A 13848-nucleotide genomic window follows, 5' to 3' on the forward strand; every position below is an offset into this window, starting at 1 on the left:
AGTGATTTTCTGCAATGTACTTTAGATGTCATGATGTGTGCAAGCCTCCCGCCCTGACATCATTTGAGCAATTTTTTGCACTGAAGAGAGGAGGGGGAGAGGGGGGGGGGGGGGAATACAACCACAATGGATGAGCACATAAAAGGTTGAGCTGACAAATCGTGGAGGAGAACAAGCAACCAACCAACCAACCACCACGAAGGCCAGCAGACAGGGAGGGAGAGAGGGAGAGGAAGCAAATACTGTCGGAGAACTCCAGCAGTGAGGATGAGGACGAGGGAGTGATGGAACCACACTGAAGAAGAACCTCCTTTTTTTTTCTTTTTTTTTTCTCTCGGGGTTGGATGTGAAGAAAAAGGGGCGCCCGGATGGTGAGGAAGAAGTGCAATGTGGCGCGTGCAGGAGGGATGAAAGTGCGTTCATCTCCACGTCTTTCCATGGAGGAATCTCGGGACTCTTCCCTGCGCCGCCGGGGCGCATCCGGCGGCTCCGCGTCGTAGCTTGCTGGGAATTTCTTGGAATTTCTTTGGATGAGCAATAACGCCGCAACCCCTCCCCTCTCCTCTTGTCTCCCGGCGAGCGTCTCGCAATAAGTGGCTCGCGAAGAAAGCAATCGGTTCTCCATCAACCCCGATCCTGCTGGCGCGCCATGAAACAAGAGGAGGCGTCAAAGTTCAGGAGAAGCTGCACCTCGTCACCTGAATGCTGGACCCGCCGAGACATGAGAAAAAACAACAACTAAGTGACCACCATGAGATTCATTCTGATTTTCGGAAGCACTGTGATTTATTATTCCTTCCCATGTTCTGTAGTCGTGTGTGGACTTTGCGCTCAAGTGCAGCGACATGAGACATAGAAGAGAGCCATATTAGCCACGCGTTCAGTGCCCAAATCAATTCTTATTCTACTCTTCTTTTCTTTTTAAATTTTTTTTTGATTCCCCCCGACTATGATGGAAGCGCCCACGCCGTGCTCCAAGAAGAGCCTGTCCCTCTCGCTGCCGGTGCCCCGCGAAGGCCAGGCGACCCTGAAGCCCCCGCAGCACCTCTGGAGGCAGCCGCGCACCCCCATCAAGATCAAGCACCGCGGCTACTCCGACACCGACCGCCGCCACCACCAGCGGCACATGGAGCGCTCGGACGCCGTGGACACGAGCGACCGGCCCGGCCTCAAGAAGTCGCGCATGTCCTGGCCCTCGTCCTTCCACGGCACCACGCACGCGTCCATCGGGAACTGTGTCGGCAATAGACGGTAAGAGAAAGAGGGGGGGGGGGGGGTCGTTTGCGTAAAAGTGCCGAGCGAAAGGAAAGGAAAGGAAGGGGGTGGAAAAAGAAGGAGAGAAGAGTGGGTGGGTGGGTGGACTGTTTTTTTTTTTTTTTTTTAATATGTAAATAACGCAGTAATCCTGCATCTCCGTGAGGCAGAGGGACGCGTGGGTTTATTTTTTCATTATACGATTATTTTTGAAATTATTATTTAGATTTAGGGTGGTGTGGGGATGTTGATGCTGCTTAATAGTGTCTGCGGATTGTCAGGTGAGATCCGCCCACTCAGAAGAAAGCTGTACAAAAATCACTTAAAGGCACTGAAAACAATACAATTTATTACAGTATTTACAATTTCACCTTGTTGCATTTTTGGTTTTTTCCTTTCGAACCTATGCTGAACAAAACCTCACCTATTTGTGGGTTTTTGTGCTATTCTAACACACTAGGATGCCAATGAAGAGGAATGTAGTATACTAATTCAGTGTTTCCCAACTTCTATTGAGTCAGGGCACATATTTTACATTAAAAAAAAAAAAATATCTCACGGCACGTCACCTAAATAAAATTGGCAGAAAAAGTGAATCCACAGGTTAATCAAGTGCCCTCTCCTTCTGCCATCTAGTGGAAAAGCATTTCATTGTTTTGCCTGTCACTAAACTTCGCTGGCGTAGATAGGTGAAACAAAGATACATTATTTGTCGTAAATAAGTAATTTTCGGACCGATTAAAGTGAAAGTGGCTAATTTCCCGTGGCACACCGTTTTTTTAAATTTTTTTGTGTGCTCTTCGTCCATCTCAATAGGACGGTAACCAGTGTCAAGAAAGTATGTTGAAGTGATACATCTCGACTGAGAGACAAGCTTTGTATGTCTGGGAGGAACCAAGTTTAGCCTGGGTTGTCAGTGGAAGTTGCAGAGAGTCTTCGTTGCATGTTCTTGGTGCATTATTTTTTTTTTCCCTAAATCAAATCCTTTGCCAGCCTTTTGTTATTAAAGGTAATGTAAGATGAGTTTGAAATGATAAAGTGTTTTTGTGGTGTATTTAAGGCATGGTGGTGGTGGTTATCATTTCTGCCTCATTGTTCCGCGGTTCTCGGTTTGAATCTTGGCTTCCTCTGTGGCATTTGCGTGTTCTCCCCGTGCTCGCGTGTGTTTTCTTTCTGGGTACTCCAGCAAGATTGTAATGACAAGCTCGAACACGTTTACGGCTTTCCTACGTCGCAATAAGTTCCATTTCCTGTTCTATGGTTGTCATCACACTTTTTCCATTTTCCACATCACTGGTGCGCTTGTGTTGTAATCTAACTTGAACTGACTTTTTGTTCGAATCGTGGGACTGCAATTTCCCAGAGGTCTGGTAGGCGGCGTCGCCTGAAGGGTTTTCGGCAGCGTTCCGAGCCGGCCGGAACGGACCCTCGGGTACGGTAAACGCATGTGACAAAGTTAGGCGGCGGAGCTGGAGCCGGACTGTCACGTCGATGCTTTCGTTCTGGCGTCAAAGTGTCACACGACGGCTGCTCTCGCTTCAGAGACGACAGGCAAATAATGCAAACGTCGCAGCAAGCTATATGGACCCCCCCCCACCAAAAAAAAAGACAAAAAACTGTCAGCTCGCAAAACACACTGAGATGGAATTACACAACGCGTGTTAATCAAGTCGATTAGATTAACTGCATTTTATCCCAGTGTGAGTCATGGAACAATGCAGTTTTTTTGATGGGATTACTTGGCGCTCACACGACTGGCAGCTCCATTTATCCTCTTGAACGCAGCAGCTGCTGCTTTTTTTGGCCTGACGGATGTAAACTTGTTGTGCATAGTTTACATCATTGCACCTTTAGGCCTGTCAATAATGTGACGCTACCCTTAAAAGCTTCTGCTTTTGTTGCCCCTCCTCTCTTTGATTGATTGTCCAATAAAGCTACCAGTTTACAAGCACAGAAGTGAACTATTGCTAACTCTATTTCTGACAGTGTGTCAAATATCCAGTAGTCCCCAGATGACGATTGATGCTTTTAGTTTAATGCACTGGCAGCATTAAAGGAGCTGTGTTTTATCTTCTGTAGTCTATCTTTACAGCACCCGCGTGACTGGTCTTATTAAGTGTTGTACCTTGAATTCCAAGTGCCCCGACTTCTGAGGCGTGCTTCACATACGCCTGCCACTGGTCGAGTGAAGTGGAAAGAAGAAAAAAAAGTAGGAGAACAGTCGTGATGCACTTTCGGCTTCTTATTAAACAGGACAAACTCGCCAAACCCACAAATACAAAATGAGAACACTCGCCAAGGAGCATAGAGGAGACGGTCACACCCGCCGAAACTACGGAGGCTGCAATTTCAATTCATTGCAATCGAAACATTTGATTTGCTAAATAGTACAAGTAAATTCAAAGTGAAAACTTTTGCAGCCTTTCAAGCACGCGCCACAGCAACAAGTGTCGCTGTGATTTCCCTTAACATTGGCCAAACAGCAGAAATGCACCGCCAAATAATGATAATTGTGCTAAATGTGAACAACTTACTGCGGCTTTCCTGACTTTCTGCTTTATTTCTAGTTCTCGTGTTTATTTCTATTGTGCACGGTGGTTTTTAGCGTGAATAACTGATGAGAGAAGCCAGTGCATTAATTATAGGAGAAATATTGCCCGTGCATGACAAAGTATGCTCTGGGCTTTATTGAGTTGTGATTTAGTCATTGATATTTTTTTCTGTACAGTACCATCCTTTTAAAGAATCAGAGGAGGAGGAATTGCTTGGCAATATTCTACATTCACCGACAACGGATAGCTCACACACCAAATTTACGCAGAACGTTCACGTTCGAACACAAGTGCATTGACGTGGGCTGGGTTTCCAGCCAGAGAAAGCAATTATCCCGCTCGGCGTGTTTGCCGCTGGGACAGCCAGGTAACGTTTGCACAACTTGGGCAAACGGTGAAACTTGTCCTCGTTCTGGGCCCACAACAGCAGCGGGTCTCCCATGGTGGGAATTTGCAGTGTTGGCAAATAATCACGGACCTCAGCTCTGCCTTTTCCTCAAACCAGAATCACGTAATCAGCCACCGGTTGACGCCATTCTCTGAACGTCATTGTGTAGTAGTAACGTCGACTAGTCGACTAGTGGACTAGTCTTTACAACCCCAAGTTTGGACGCGATTGAACATATATACACACACACACTTCTTTGAGCATGACAAATTTCAAGTGGTTTATTTCTATTGTGCAAGGTGGCTGTTTTTGTGAATAATGAGCGAGAGGGTGCAGTTGGATTTTTTTGACTGTGGATTATTTCTTCATTTTTGTTGTTTTTTATTGTACGAAGGACGGTTGTTGTTAATTACTGAAAAGAAACAATCGTGAAGGTCCAACAGTGCCAGAAGATTGAAAGTGTAAGACCTGATCTCAGGTCCCGTGAAGCCCTGACAGTAGGTTAGGTTTTAGGCAAAGTAGTTGTAAAAATAGCCTAGAGAAAATAGATACTAGCTGTAAAAATAGCCACTGCCTTTGTTTACATCCCGTCAGCGTGCTCCCTTCCTCTGAACCAGAATGATTATTAGGCCAATATCAAATCCCTGCGAGTCGGGCCGGAGGGTCTCTAAAGGGCCATTAGGGTTCTGACTTCCTTCTCCGCTGTCCTTATTTGTTTTTTTTCCCGATTTCCCTTCGACGTCGCTCGGGTCAGGCCCCCGGCAGGAGGTAGATTGAAGAAGAGTCCGATTTGCGTTGGCGTCCCCGGGACGCGCTGCGGGGTGGTCCAATCTCCCATCCGCCGGGACCGAGCGCCTGCCTTTCTCTTTCTGTGGGCGGCACGCACAGTGAGAGAGATGGAGATAATTTGATTCCTACAAGCACATTAAACTGGCTCGGGTTTTTGTGTGTTTGTGTGGGTGTTTGTGCTGTAGGAATGGAGGCTGGCAGCTGAATGTTATAGTGGTAAGAGTCAGTGTGTGCGTTTGCGTTTACGAGTGGGCTGCACACAAGTTAGCGTCTGACCCTCAGCCTGTATGGACCGCCATGCGCCTTGTTTTTATCCTTTTTTTTTAATGTCCTTATCGGTGGGAGGCCAGAGGGATTTCCGTCGTGTTTATGCGCTATTCATTCTTTTTCCACATATTACAAAGAGCGTACACGCTGCCTCTTCGCTCACGTCCACAGAGCGCTGGGAGCTGGATGCCTCATCTCCTCATCTCTTTATCGGGAGCTCTGCGCATCCGGCAGCTCCGCCCGCATCGCTCAAGGCGAGCCGGATGGAGAAGCTGCTCCGGGCAAGTCTGCTGGCACTTCTGTTCTGATGGCATTGGGCCGACAGGGAATACGGTGTCATGTCGGAGATATGGCGGAAGACAGGCAGGAGAAGAAAAAAAAGGTCTTATAACCACGTTTCATTGGGCGCTAACGCTTCTGTGTGGAGGCGTTTTTAATGTGAAAAAAAATGCACTTAAACTCATTCATTGCCAGCCTCCCAGTTAACATGGATATTTAACTTCTAAAGCCGTGAATGGCAGTGAATGTGTTTTAAGTAGGTTACATACAGGATCAGGAAAACTACCCTACAGGTACGCTCAGCAAACGTAACACTAACACACTAACTATGTGAAAATTGTAATTAAGTACAGTAGCAATGCATTTGTACTCCCTTACATCATAAGACTGGCCATACTACGATATAAGGCAGTCTTTCTCAACTGGTTTGTCGGGACCTAAAAGAGGATTATGAGCCATTTTGGGTAGGTTGTGGACAAGTAGTAAAAACAAAAAACAAAACAAAAAAATACATGGGGTCCTCGATTTACGACGGTACCGACATACGACATTTCGAGGTTCCGGACAGCGTAAGAATACATCTTCACGCAGTACAAGAAGGCGCGCTCACTTTGCGCCGTATTTACTTCTTTTCATTGGATTGTGTTTGCATTACAGTATATCAATGGCTTAGTCGTGTTTTTCAAACAACTATTTACCGTAATTATGTCTTTAGTATGTCTTTTAGTGATAGACTGTGCTGCGTTACAACTTGCGTTCAAATTTGGGTTACATCGCTGCCGTGGGAGTAGTGAAATATTTAATGTGCTTGGTCGGAATTGCCGTTTATTTGGAAAATTACATTATTATGGAAGGCATGGGTCATTGGGGTTTTTATAGCGTAACAATTCAAACTTAAATTGTAACTATTTGCATTGGAAGAGAAACCTTTGATGATGCACTTTCCAAAAAAGAAGAGATCAGTACCAAAATATTCATTTTTGCATATTGCATCCTCTTTTTGTACAAACAAGGTGCTCTGAAAGGGACTGATTGAACATCTCAGCATTATGTATCAAATATATGTGATATACTGTACATCTGAAGAGTTCAAACCCAAAAGCAGAATAGCGCCATTTAGACAAAAATAGAATCACACATGCCTATCACGGCATCCTTCGATGTTGCATTTCCTAACCCTAAAAACAAACTACTTCCGCCGTGCCTTGAGATATTTTTATTTTGTTCCGTGATCACACCTGCAAGGCAAAACACTCTTATCTCAAATCAGATTTTCTCATTGAAATGAATGGAAATGCCCTTAATCGTTAATTGTTATGTGTATTTTAACGAGGAAAAATAGCACCCCATAGTATTGTACACTATGAAAACATACAACACAGACATAATTAAATACAGTTAAACAGTTTTTGTCACACGTCATCTATTGAATGGCCATTGTGTCTGGCTTGGCCACCTGGAGGCAGTATAAAACATAGATGGATATACTGTTCATTTTGACGTCTCGACACCTCCCACAGCTCATCAGTACGGCACTAATATTAGTCATTCTCTGCAGAGGCTTAAAGAATATATGAATCTGAGTACTGGGATCGGCTGGCGACCAGTTCAGGGTGTACCCCGCCTCTCGCCCGTAGATTTGCTGGGATCCACTCCAGCACTCCGCAACCCTAGTGAGGATAAGCGGAACAGAAGATCGCAGGGCACATATAAACAAACAACCAGGAAATTATTTGCTCTTAAATTGGTCGGCTGCCGATCGACCCACCGGACGACCTCGCCGTGGCGAGAAATGAAGTCGGTTCAATCACTCGCTCTGAGTCGGTCAAGACCTCATCTCGAGCTTGAAGAGAATCAATCAGCTTGAAAGGCGCTGATGGAATCGTTTGGGACATGGTTGAGGCGAAAGCCGAGAGCGACCGAGAGCGACCTAGAGCAACGGAGCAAACAAGTGGGATTACGTGGTTTGTTTTTGGTGGAAAGGGAATAATCATCTTTGACAAAATGGAAGCCCCCCTCCATCCTGCATGTCTTACCGTCTTCGCCCCTCTGGCGTCTTTTGTTCGACACTCTCGCCAGAATATGCTAATACAAGCGCATCAGTCATCGTGTCCCGTGGCCTCCGCGCTGCGGGAACTTCCAAAGGCGAACCTCAATGAGTGACGGCGAACACAAGTCTTCCCCGTGCCATTCTGTTGCCATGGTTACCCCCTTTTTTCCGCACTTGTAGAATAGATCTCATTTAGGCCCCAAAAATAGGCGACTTGGAAGGCTCAGTGCGATAATTTGTCAATAGTCATAAGTTTGCCTTCTCCTAACGGTGAAAAAGTAAATATTAATAATTATAATTTGCACCAGGTCTTGTAAAGTGACATCTTCTTGCTTAAAGGGGTCTTATAGTGCACTTTCTTGAGTGATTTAAAACAGTTCCCAGGTGCCTTAATAGCATTTCTGTTACATGCTTTCATCAAAATACCCCAATGATCAAGAATTATAGTACACTTAACAATGTTTTTCAGACAATGTTAGTTCATTTCAGTTAAAAAGGTTGTGGTGTAAGTTAACGGGTTTTCCGTCGCCATTTAAAGAAACAGGCAACACACCAGTATTAAAAAAAAAAAGATCTTTCAGGTAAAAATGTCGTGTAAGCGTATTCAAACGAAAACCTTTTCCATCTGCAGAACGCTGTCATCATGTAAAGGAACAACGCCGTTTTTATTCATTTGTAGAATAGATCTCATCTTGGCCACGGGAGCTTAGCATGAAAAAGTGAATAATAAAAAAAATAATAATGTGACATCTTAGACATGCAGTTTTTTTCCTGCAATTTAAAACAGTTCCCATGTGTCTTAATAAAAATGTTGTGACATCAGTGTGAGGGCAGAGAGGTAAGGGGGTGCTGCTGAGTTATTGAGGGACGTCGTCAAACACGGCTCGCTCACAGTCACATACGGTCGTGCTTTGAGGTACAAGGTTACGGGGTTTAGGAGATACAAGCTGTCGTTCGGCCCGTTTTTTCCCCTCTGGCTTCCGGGCAGAATTTCCAAGTACGAGCGCGGTATGTTGGCGGTGAAGTGAAAAACCACTAATATTACTGCAACTCACTACTGCCACCAGGCGGCCAAGATGCACGCCCCAGAAGGAGCAACACAATGTCTATTGAATTGGAGCAAAAAATGTGGCAGAAACTAATGTTTATATTCCATGTAATTGTCATTACTTTATGCATTAATAAAGTAAAATGTAATAGTGCTGTTTTTCTTATGAAAAAACTGCAAAAAATATTGTGGTTATTTTTGAGAGGCTGCAATGGATTCATGTCATTTACATTCATTCCAATGGGGAGCGATGATATGAGATACTAATGTTTTGAGTCAAGGCACCACTGTATTAGGAAATAGGCAGACCCAACTATTTGTAGACAAACAATTCAAGTCCATTTTCCAAAATATGTCCCCTTTAATAACAGCGCTGAAGTGCTTTCACTCTCTCCAGTAAAGCTGCTCTTTGCCTGCCTCACAGGCCAGCTGCCATCATCATTTAGCACATAATGAGCTACAGTTAATTAGCACGAGCATGGCATTTCGTTGTTGATTTATACTTTAATCGACGCCGAGGAGCACGAGTCTCACTGAGAGAGCGTTCAGGAAAACCACCCCGACAAATACAACTCATTTGTGACCGCGCAACCATCTGTCGACGACGCGGAGTGCACTGCGCGAATTCCCGCTCTGCGCTAATTAGCTTCCGGAAGGCCGGGAATTCGGAGCTCTGGCACATGGCAGAGACGTCAAGTGCGAGCGTGTTTGTTTGCCGACAGGGGAGACGTGCGGCTGGCGTCCAAGGTCCGTCTTTTGTATTTGCTCTGAGCTCACTGAGCCCGTCTCGCCTCAGATGCCACGTGTGACCACTAAGCCGGTGGCCTTTGTGACGCTCGTGTATCTGCTCCTGAATCTGTTCTGTCTGCTTGTGGTGCCTTCCAGGAAACTCCAGTGGTGGGATGTAACCAAGTGCAAATCTCTTGCTATTGCAAAAGCACATTTTCAGGTATCTGTACTCTATTTGAAATGTTTTTCTTTCAAAAGACTTTTTAATTTAAATTCCGACGTTTAAAAACTGATAGCTGTACTTTCTACTCCTTACTTTGTCAAAATAGGCTGGCTGCTTTTTCCAACTTTTGCAAATGCGACACCATATACGACGGACTGAAAAACGACCAGCCGATGGAGTTAAAAAATTGTCCGTAGTAGTATTTTTCAACTTTAGTAAACAGATATTGTATATACAATAAATCACAGTAAAAATTAAATTTTACTTTTTACGTTTGTACTTAAGTACAGGAGTTGAATCAGCACTTCTACTTTGACCAGAGTCTTTTTCTACACAACTATCTGTGCTTCGTCTGAAGTACAGAGTGAAAATACTTTTGCCACCTGGAAATTTCCCACCTACGCCCAGAAAAAGTGCGTCAGACCTCTCAAAGTTGGAATTCCTCATCAACATTGCCAAAATGAACAAACGTGACTCTGATGTTTGTTTGTGAGCATAATCATTCGTGTTCAAATGAATGTTCCGAGACTGTAATGCTACACAACACGCTAATTAAGTGAGTTGGACATCATCTCGTGTCAATTTAGTCACAAATTGACTTACTCAGTGTGAAATCTGGGCTGGTTTACTTGAATGCAAAGATATTCTGTTGTATGACTCTATTTTGTTTTCACGTATCATTCAGACATGAGGCAGTCAACATTTGACAGCTTAGGCTTTGCAGTTTTTGTAAGCTCATGCCTCGCCAATTTACATTGGGATAGCATTGCACATTTGCCACCTGGCGAGAAGCTTTTTCCATCCCCGACTGCAGTTCAGCACCGGTATGAAAACCTTTATGTCTGTCCACACGCCACCAATGCATATTACAATTTACACTTCAGGTTGTTGAGCATCAAATTCTTCTGCTCAAAGCCTTTGAACAATTTGAAGTCGACATGGGTAAAGCTTTCACTTTCCAAAGTGTCAGTGCAGCTCAGCGGATAGACTTTCCCTGGCTTTGCGCGAATGCCTCTAGTAGTTCAGTGTTTTAATCAGCGGTGATAGTAGCAGACCTGCTGCTGCGCAATTTATCAAAATCCTGTTTCAAGAAACTTACCATGGATTGGAGCAGTTTGACGACCATAAATCTTCTCAAACTGGTGCTGAACTGCAGTCGAGGACAGAAAAGTTTCTTGGTAGGCAGCAATTTTGCAACTTTGTTCCAATGTCAACTGGCGAGCCATGCCCAAGGGAATAATATGCTTAGAAAAACTGCAACAGTAAAACTGAAATTAAATGTTAGTTATTAGCAGCTGCGACAATGCTGATCTGTACTCAGTTTTGCCAACGTATCAACTTTAACAAACTCCTCTAGAAACCTTTTTATTGTTTTTTTTTTTTCATAAAACGTGACGAGAAACAAATGTCATGACTTTTTGTGGTTTCATCTGAGACTTCTGGAGACTTTTGAGATTCCCTCCAGAGCAGAAAATGTTCACCCCACCGTATCCAGACTGCAAATGCGTCCACTACTGGATAAATAAACCATATCCAATGAAGCAAATGCAGACTGCTCACCCACAGACACATTTTCAGAATTAGGTGTCTCACAAAGGATTTACTTGGTTGTTTAATTTCACACATGATTGCTGGGAAGGCACTCCAGAGACCCAAATCTTTGTATTCAAGCAATTAAAGTCAATTCCCCATAATAGGGCCCCTTTAATTTGATCATATTTTTTTTCATAGATTTAGGCATATAAAAAAAAAAAAAAAAAGGTTCTCCTCCCCATGACTTAATGATATATTGTAAAGGCAGGCGGCCTGTAAAGTAATATTTTTTTGTGACAATGTGCTGGAGAGGTGCGACTGGGCGACAATCCCGGCGAGAGGAAACAAAAGCATAAAAAATTCACAAGCGAAAGCCACCTGTTCCTCGGCCACACAAGCCTCCCTGTTGTGTTTGCTTCGGCGTAATAACACCACCAATCTGTATTATACGGTTTCATGTGTTCAAATCCATTGCGCTCCTTATGTTGTAATGCAACAGAACAAGGCATTGTGCAACAGAACTATCCCGTAACACAACTCGACCGGCTCCTTTTGTGTTTAAGAAAAAGGGGACTCTGTGTGATTGCTTCGCTCTTTGTCATCATCTGGGTGACTTGCATTGATCGCATCTCCTCGCTGCTTTGCCGCTTTGTCCGCTTGCTTGCTGCAGATTCTTCCGCACGAGCTTGAAAAGCCTAAACATTGTCCACAGTTATGATTGCAAGTGTGACTGCTTGTTTTTCAATATGTGCCCTGCAATTGACTGGTGACCAGCGCAGGGTGCTACCCGCCTTTCGCCCAAAATGTCACCTGAGATACACTCCAACTCCAACCGTGACCTAGAACAGGATAAGCAGTCGAAGATGGATGGATGGATGTTGTCGTGTCAACGTAGCCTACATGTCAGATGTGTTCCACCGAGGGGGAACGTCCGAGCCAGAACGCGCTCTGGGCTGCTTCCTGTCTGACTGAGGATGCGTTTGAGAGACTGAGGCTGACAAACACGCTGTCGAGCGCACACGCGCACACACAGAATCAGCAGAGCGGAAAGAACAAACGACGTACACCTGTCGAGCAGCGCGTCCTGTCACACTAATTTGAGCGATGTCAGGGGAGAGGCGAGCGGAGCGGTGGGATCAAATGACTCTCTCCAGATGCCAGATTAAAGGACGGCATGTACAGACCACACTTGTGTCGCCAGTGTTGTGAGTCACAAAATGACAGTGAGTAGCACTTTTTGCTTGAATGCAAAAATGTTATCCGTCAAGCCACATATAGACAAACAAGGGTTAATGCTCACGTTAAAACCTATGGACAATTAAGTCTTCAATCAAGCTAAATTGCAAGGGTTTTGGCATGTGTGAGGAAGCCGGAAAACACGAAGAAAACTCACAAAAACATGCATGAGATCTTTCCATTTTGTCTTATTCAAAGCCATGATTGTATTCACGTCTAATGTTATGCTGTGGAATTCCGCATTCGAATTCAGAGACATTAATATTGGAAGCTACCTTTCAAATGACAGTCATATATAAGATATTTCATTTTCGGTGGCCAAGACACATTCAGCTGTACTGTACACACACGAGCGTGGATGTCGCATCCCAAAATGAGCTCGCTGGAGTCTTCAGAGAATGGGCACAGATGGCGCTGATAGTGGCAGACTTGCGTGTGGCCCAATCCAATCACACACGGCTTTGTCCACACATTTGTTCATTTTCTGTCCACCGTGTGAATCATACTCTTATTGTTTATGCTTTTATTGCATCTAAATTTTAATTTCAAATACAACGTTGTAGTTCCCCATTGTTGATGTGCCTCGACTGAGATGAAGGCTGTAAATGATTACTAATAGGAGCTTGTTTGATTCGCTTCACTGCGTATTGTGCCTTGGCGGGGATAACAATGCTCCGTTTGGATTGACACCATCAGACAGGTATTCATTTAACAATTGGAGTTTAGCGCCGCAGGTATTCATTTAACAATTGGAGTTTAGCGCCACAGGACAAAGTAGAACTGAAATAGTGAGCCAGCAGGCCCTCTCTCTCTCTCTCTCTCTCTCTCTCTCTCGCTCAGGTACAACATCAGAGAGTGGCAGCTGTTACAGCTATGGTTCTGTATTTTCTTCCGTTTTCACCGTCCCGATGCTTTTACTCCACATGTCGAATAGACGGAGCATATCAACAACATCGCAGGAGATGATGGGAAAATGAGCACAAGTGGAAAAATGTAGGAGGAAATGATGATGCTGAGGCGGAGGGCCTGGACGTCACCGCAGCTCCCAGCTTAATTTCAGGGGAGGTCAGGCTTCCTGCGCTGGAACATCTGGAAGCGATTGGAGCATGAAGTGTATCTCAACCTTCGCTACCGAAAACATCCACCTCCTGCTCTTTTTTTATTTATTTTTTGGTGCCTAGGCAGTGATATGTTGATTTTGGAATTCAAATGTCAGGCAATTGGTAACTGCATTAAAATGAAACTTTGGCAGTTGAAAATACCCACGGGACACTTTATTAGGTACGCCTAAAGAGCTGTGTCAAACATTTTGTCTTTAATAATGCTCAGCTTTGATTTGTCAAAGGTATTAATTTCAACAGCGGGAAAAGCGGGGGTGTCAAAACACCCACAGGTCTCGCAAGTGCAATGAAAAGAACCCTTTCACTGGGAAAAGTGTGGGTGTTGAAGCCTCCACATCCCTGAGATTGCAACAAAAAGTATGGGTGTTAAAACCTGGCA

At 44.5% G+C, this 13848-nt stretch overlaps 1 protein-coding gene across 1 annotated transcript in view; it reads left to right on the forward strand.

Annotated features, from left to right (window-relative positions):
• Positions 1-295: 295 nt before the first annotated feature.
• pde4a (phosphodiesterase 4A, cAMP-specific) overlaps positions 296-13848 on the forward strand; it is a 53705-nt gene continuing 40152 nt past the window's right edge. Inside the window, exon 1 of the mRNA XM_061749026.1 lies at positions 296-1251. Within this exon, the coding sequence (XP_061605010.1) occupies positions 950-1251 (302 nt within the window). The 5' untranslated portion in view covers positions 296-949. The remainder of the gene's footprint in view (positions 1252-13848) is intronic.

The sequence above is a fragment of the Phyllopteryx taeniolatus genome, chromosome 16 (genome assembly GCF_024500385.1).
Source record: "Phyllopteryx taeniolatus isolate TA_2022b chromosome 16, UOR_Ptae_1.2, whole genome shotgun sequence".
Lineage (NCBI taxonomy): Eukaryota > Metazoa > Chordata > Actinopteri > Syngnathiformes > Syngnathidae > Phyllopteryx > Phyllopteryx taeniolatus.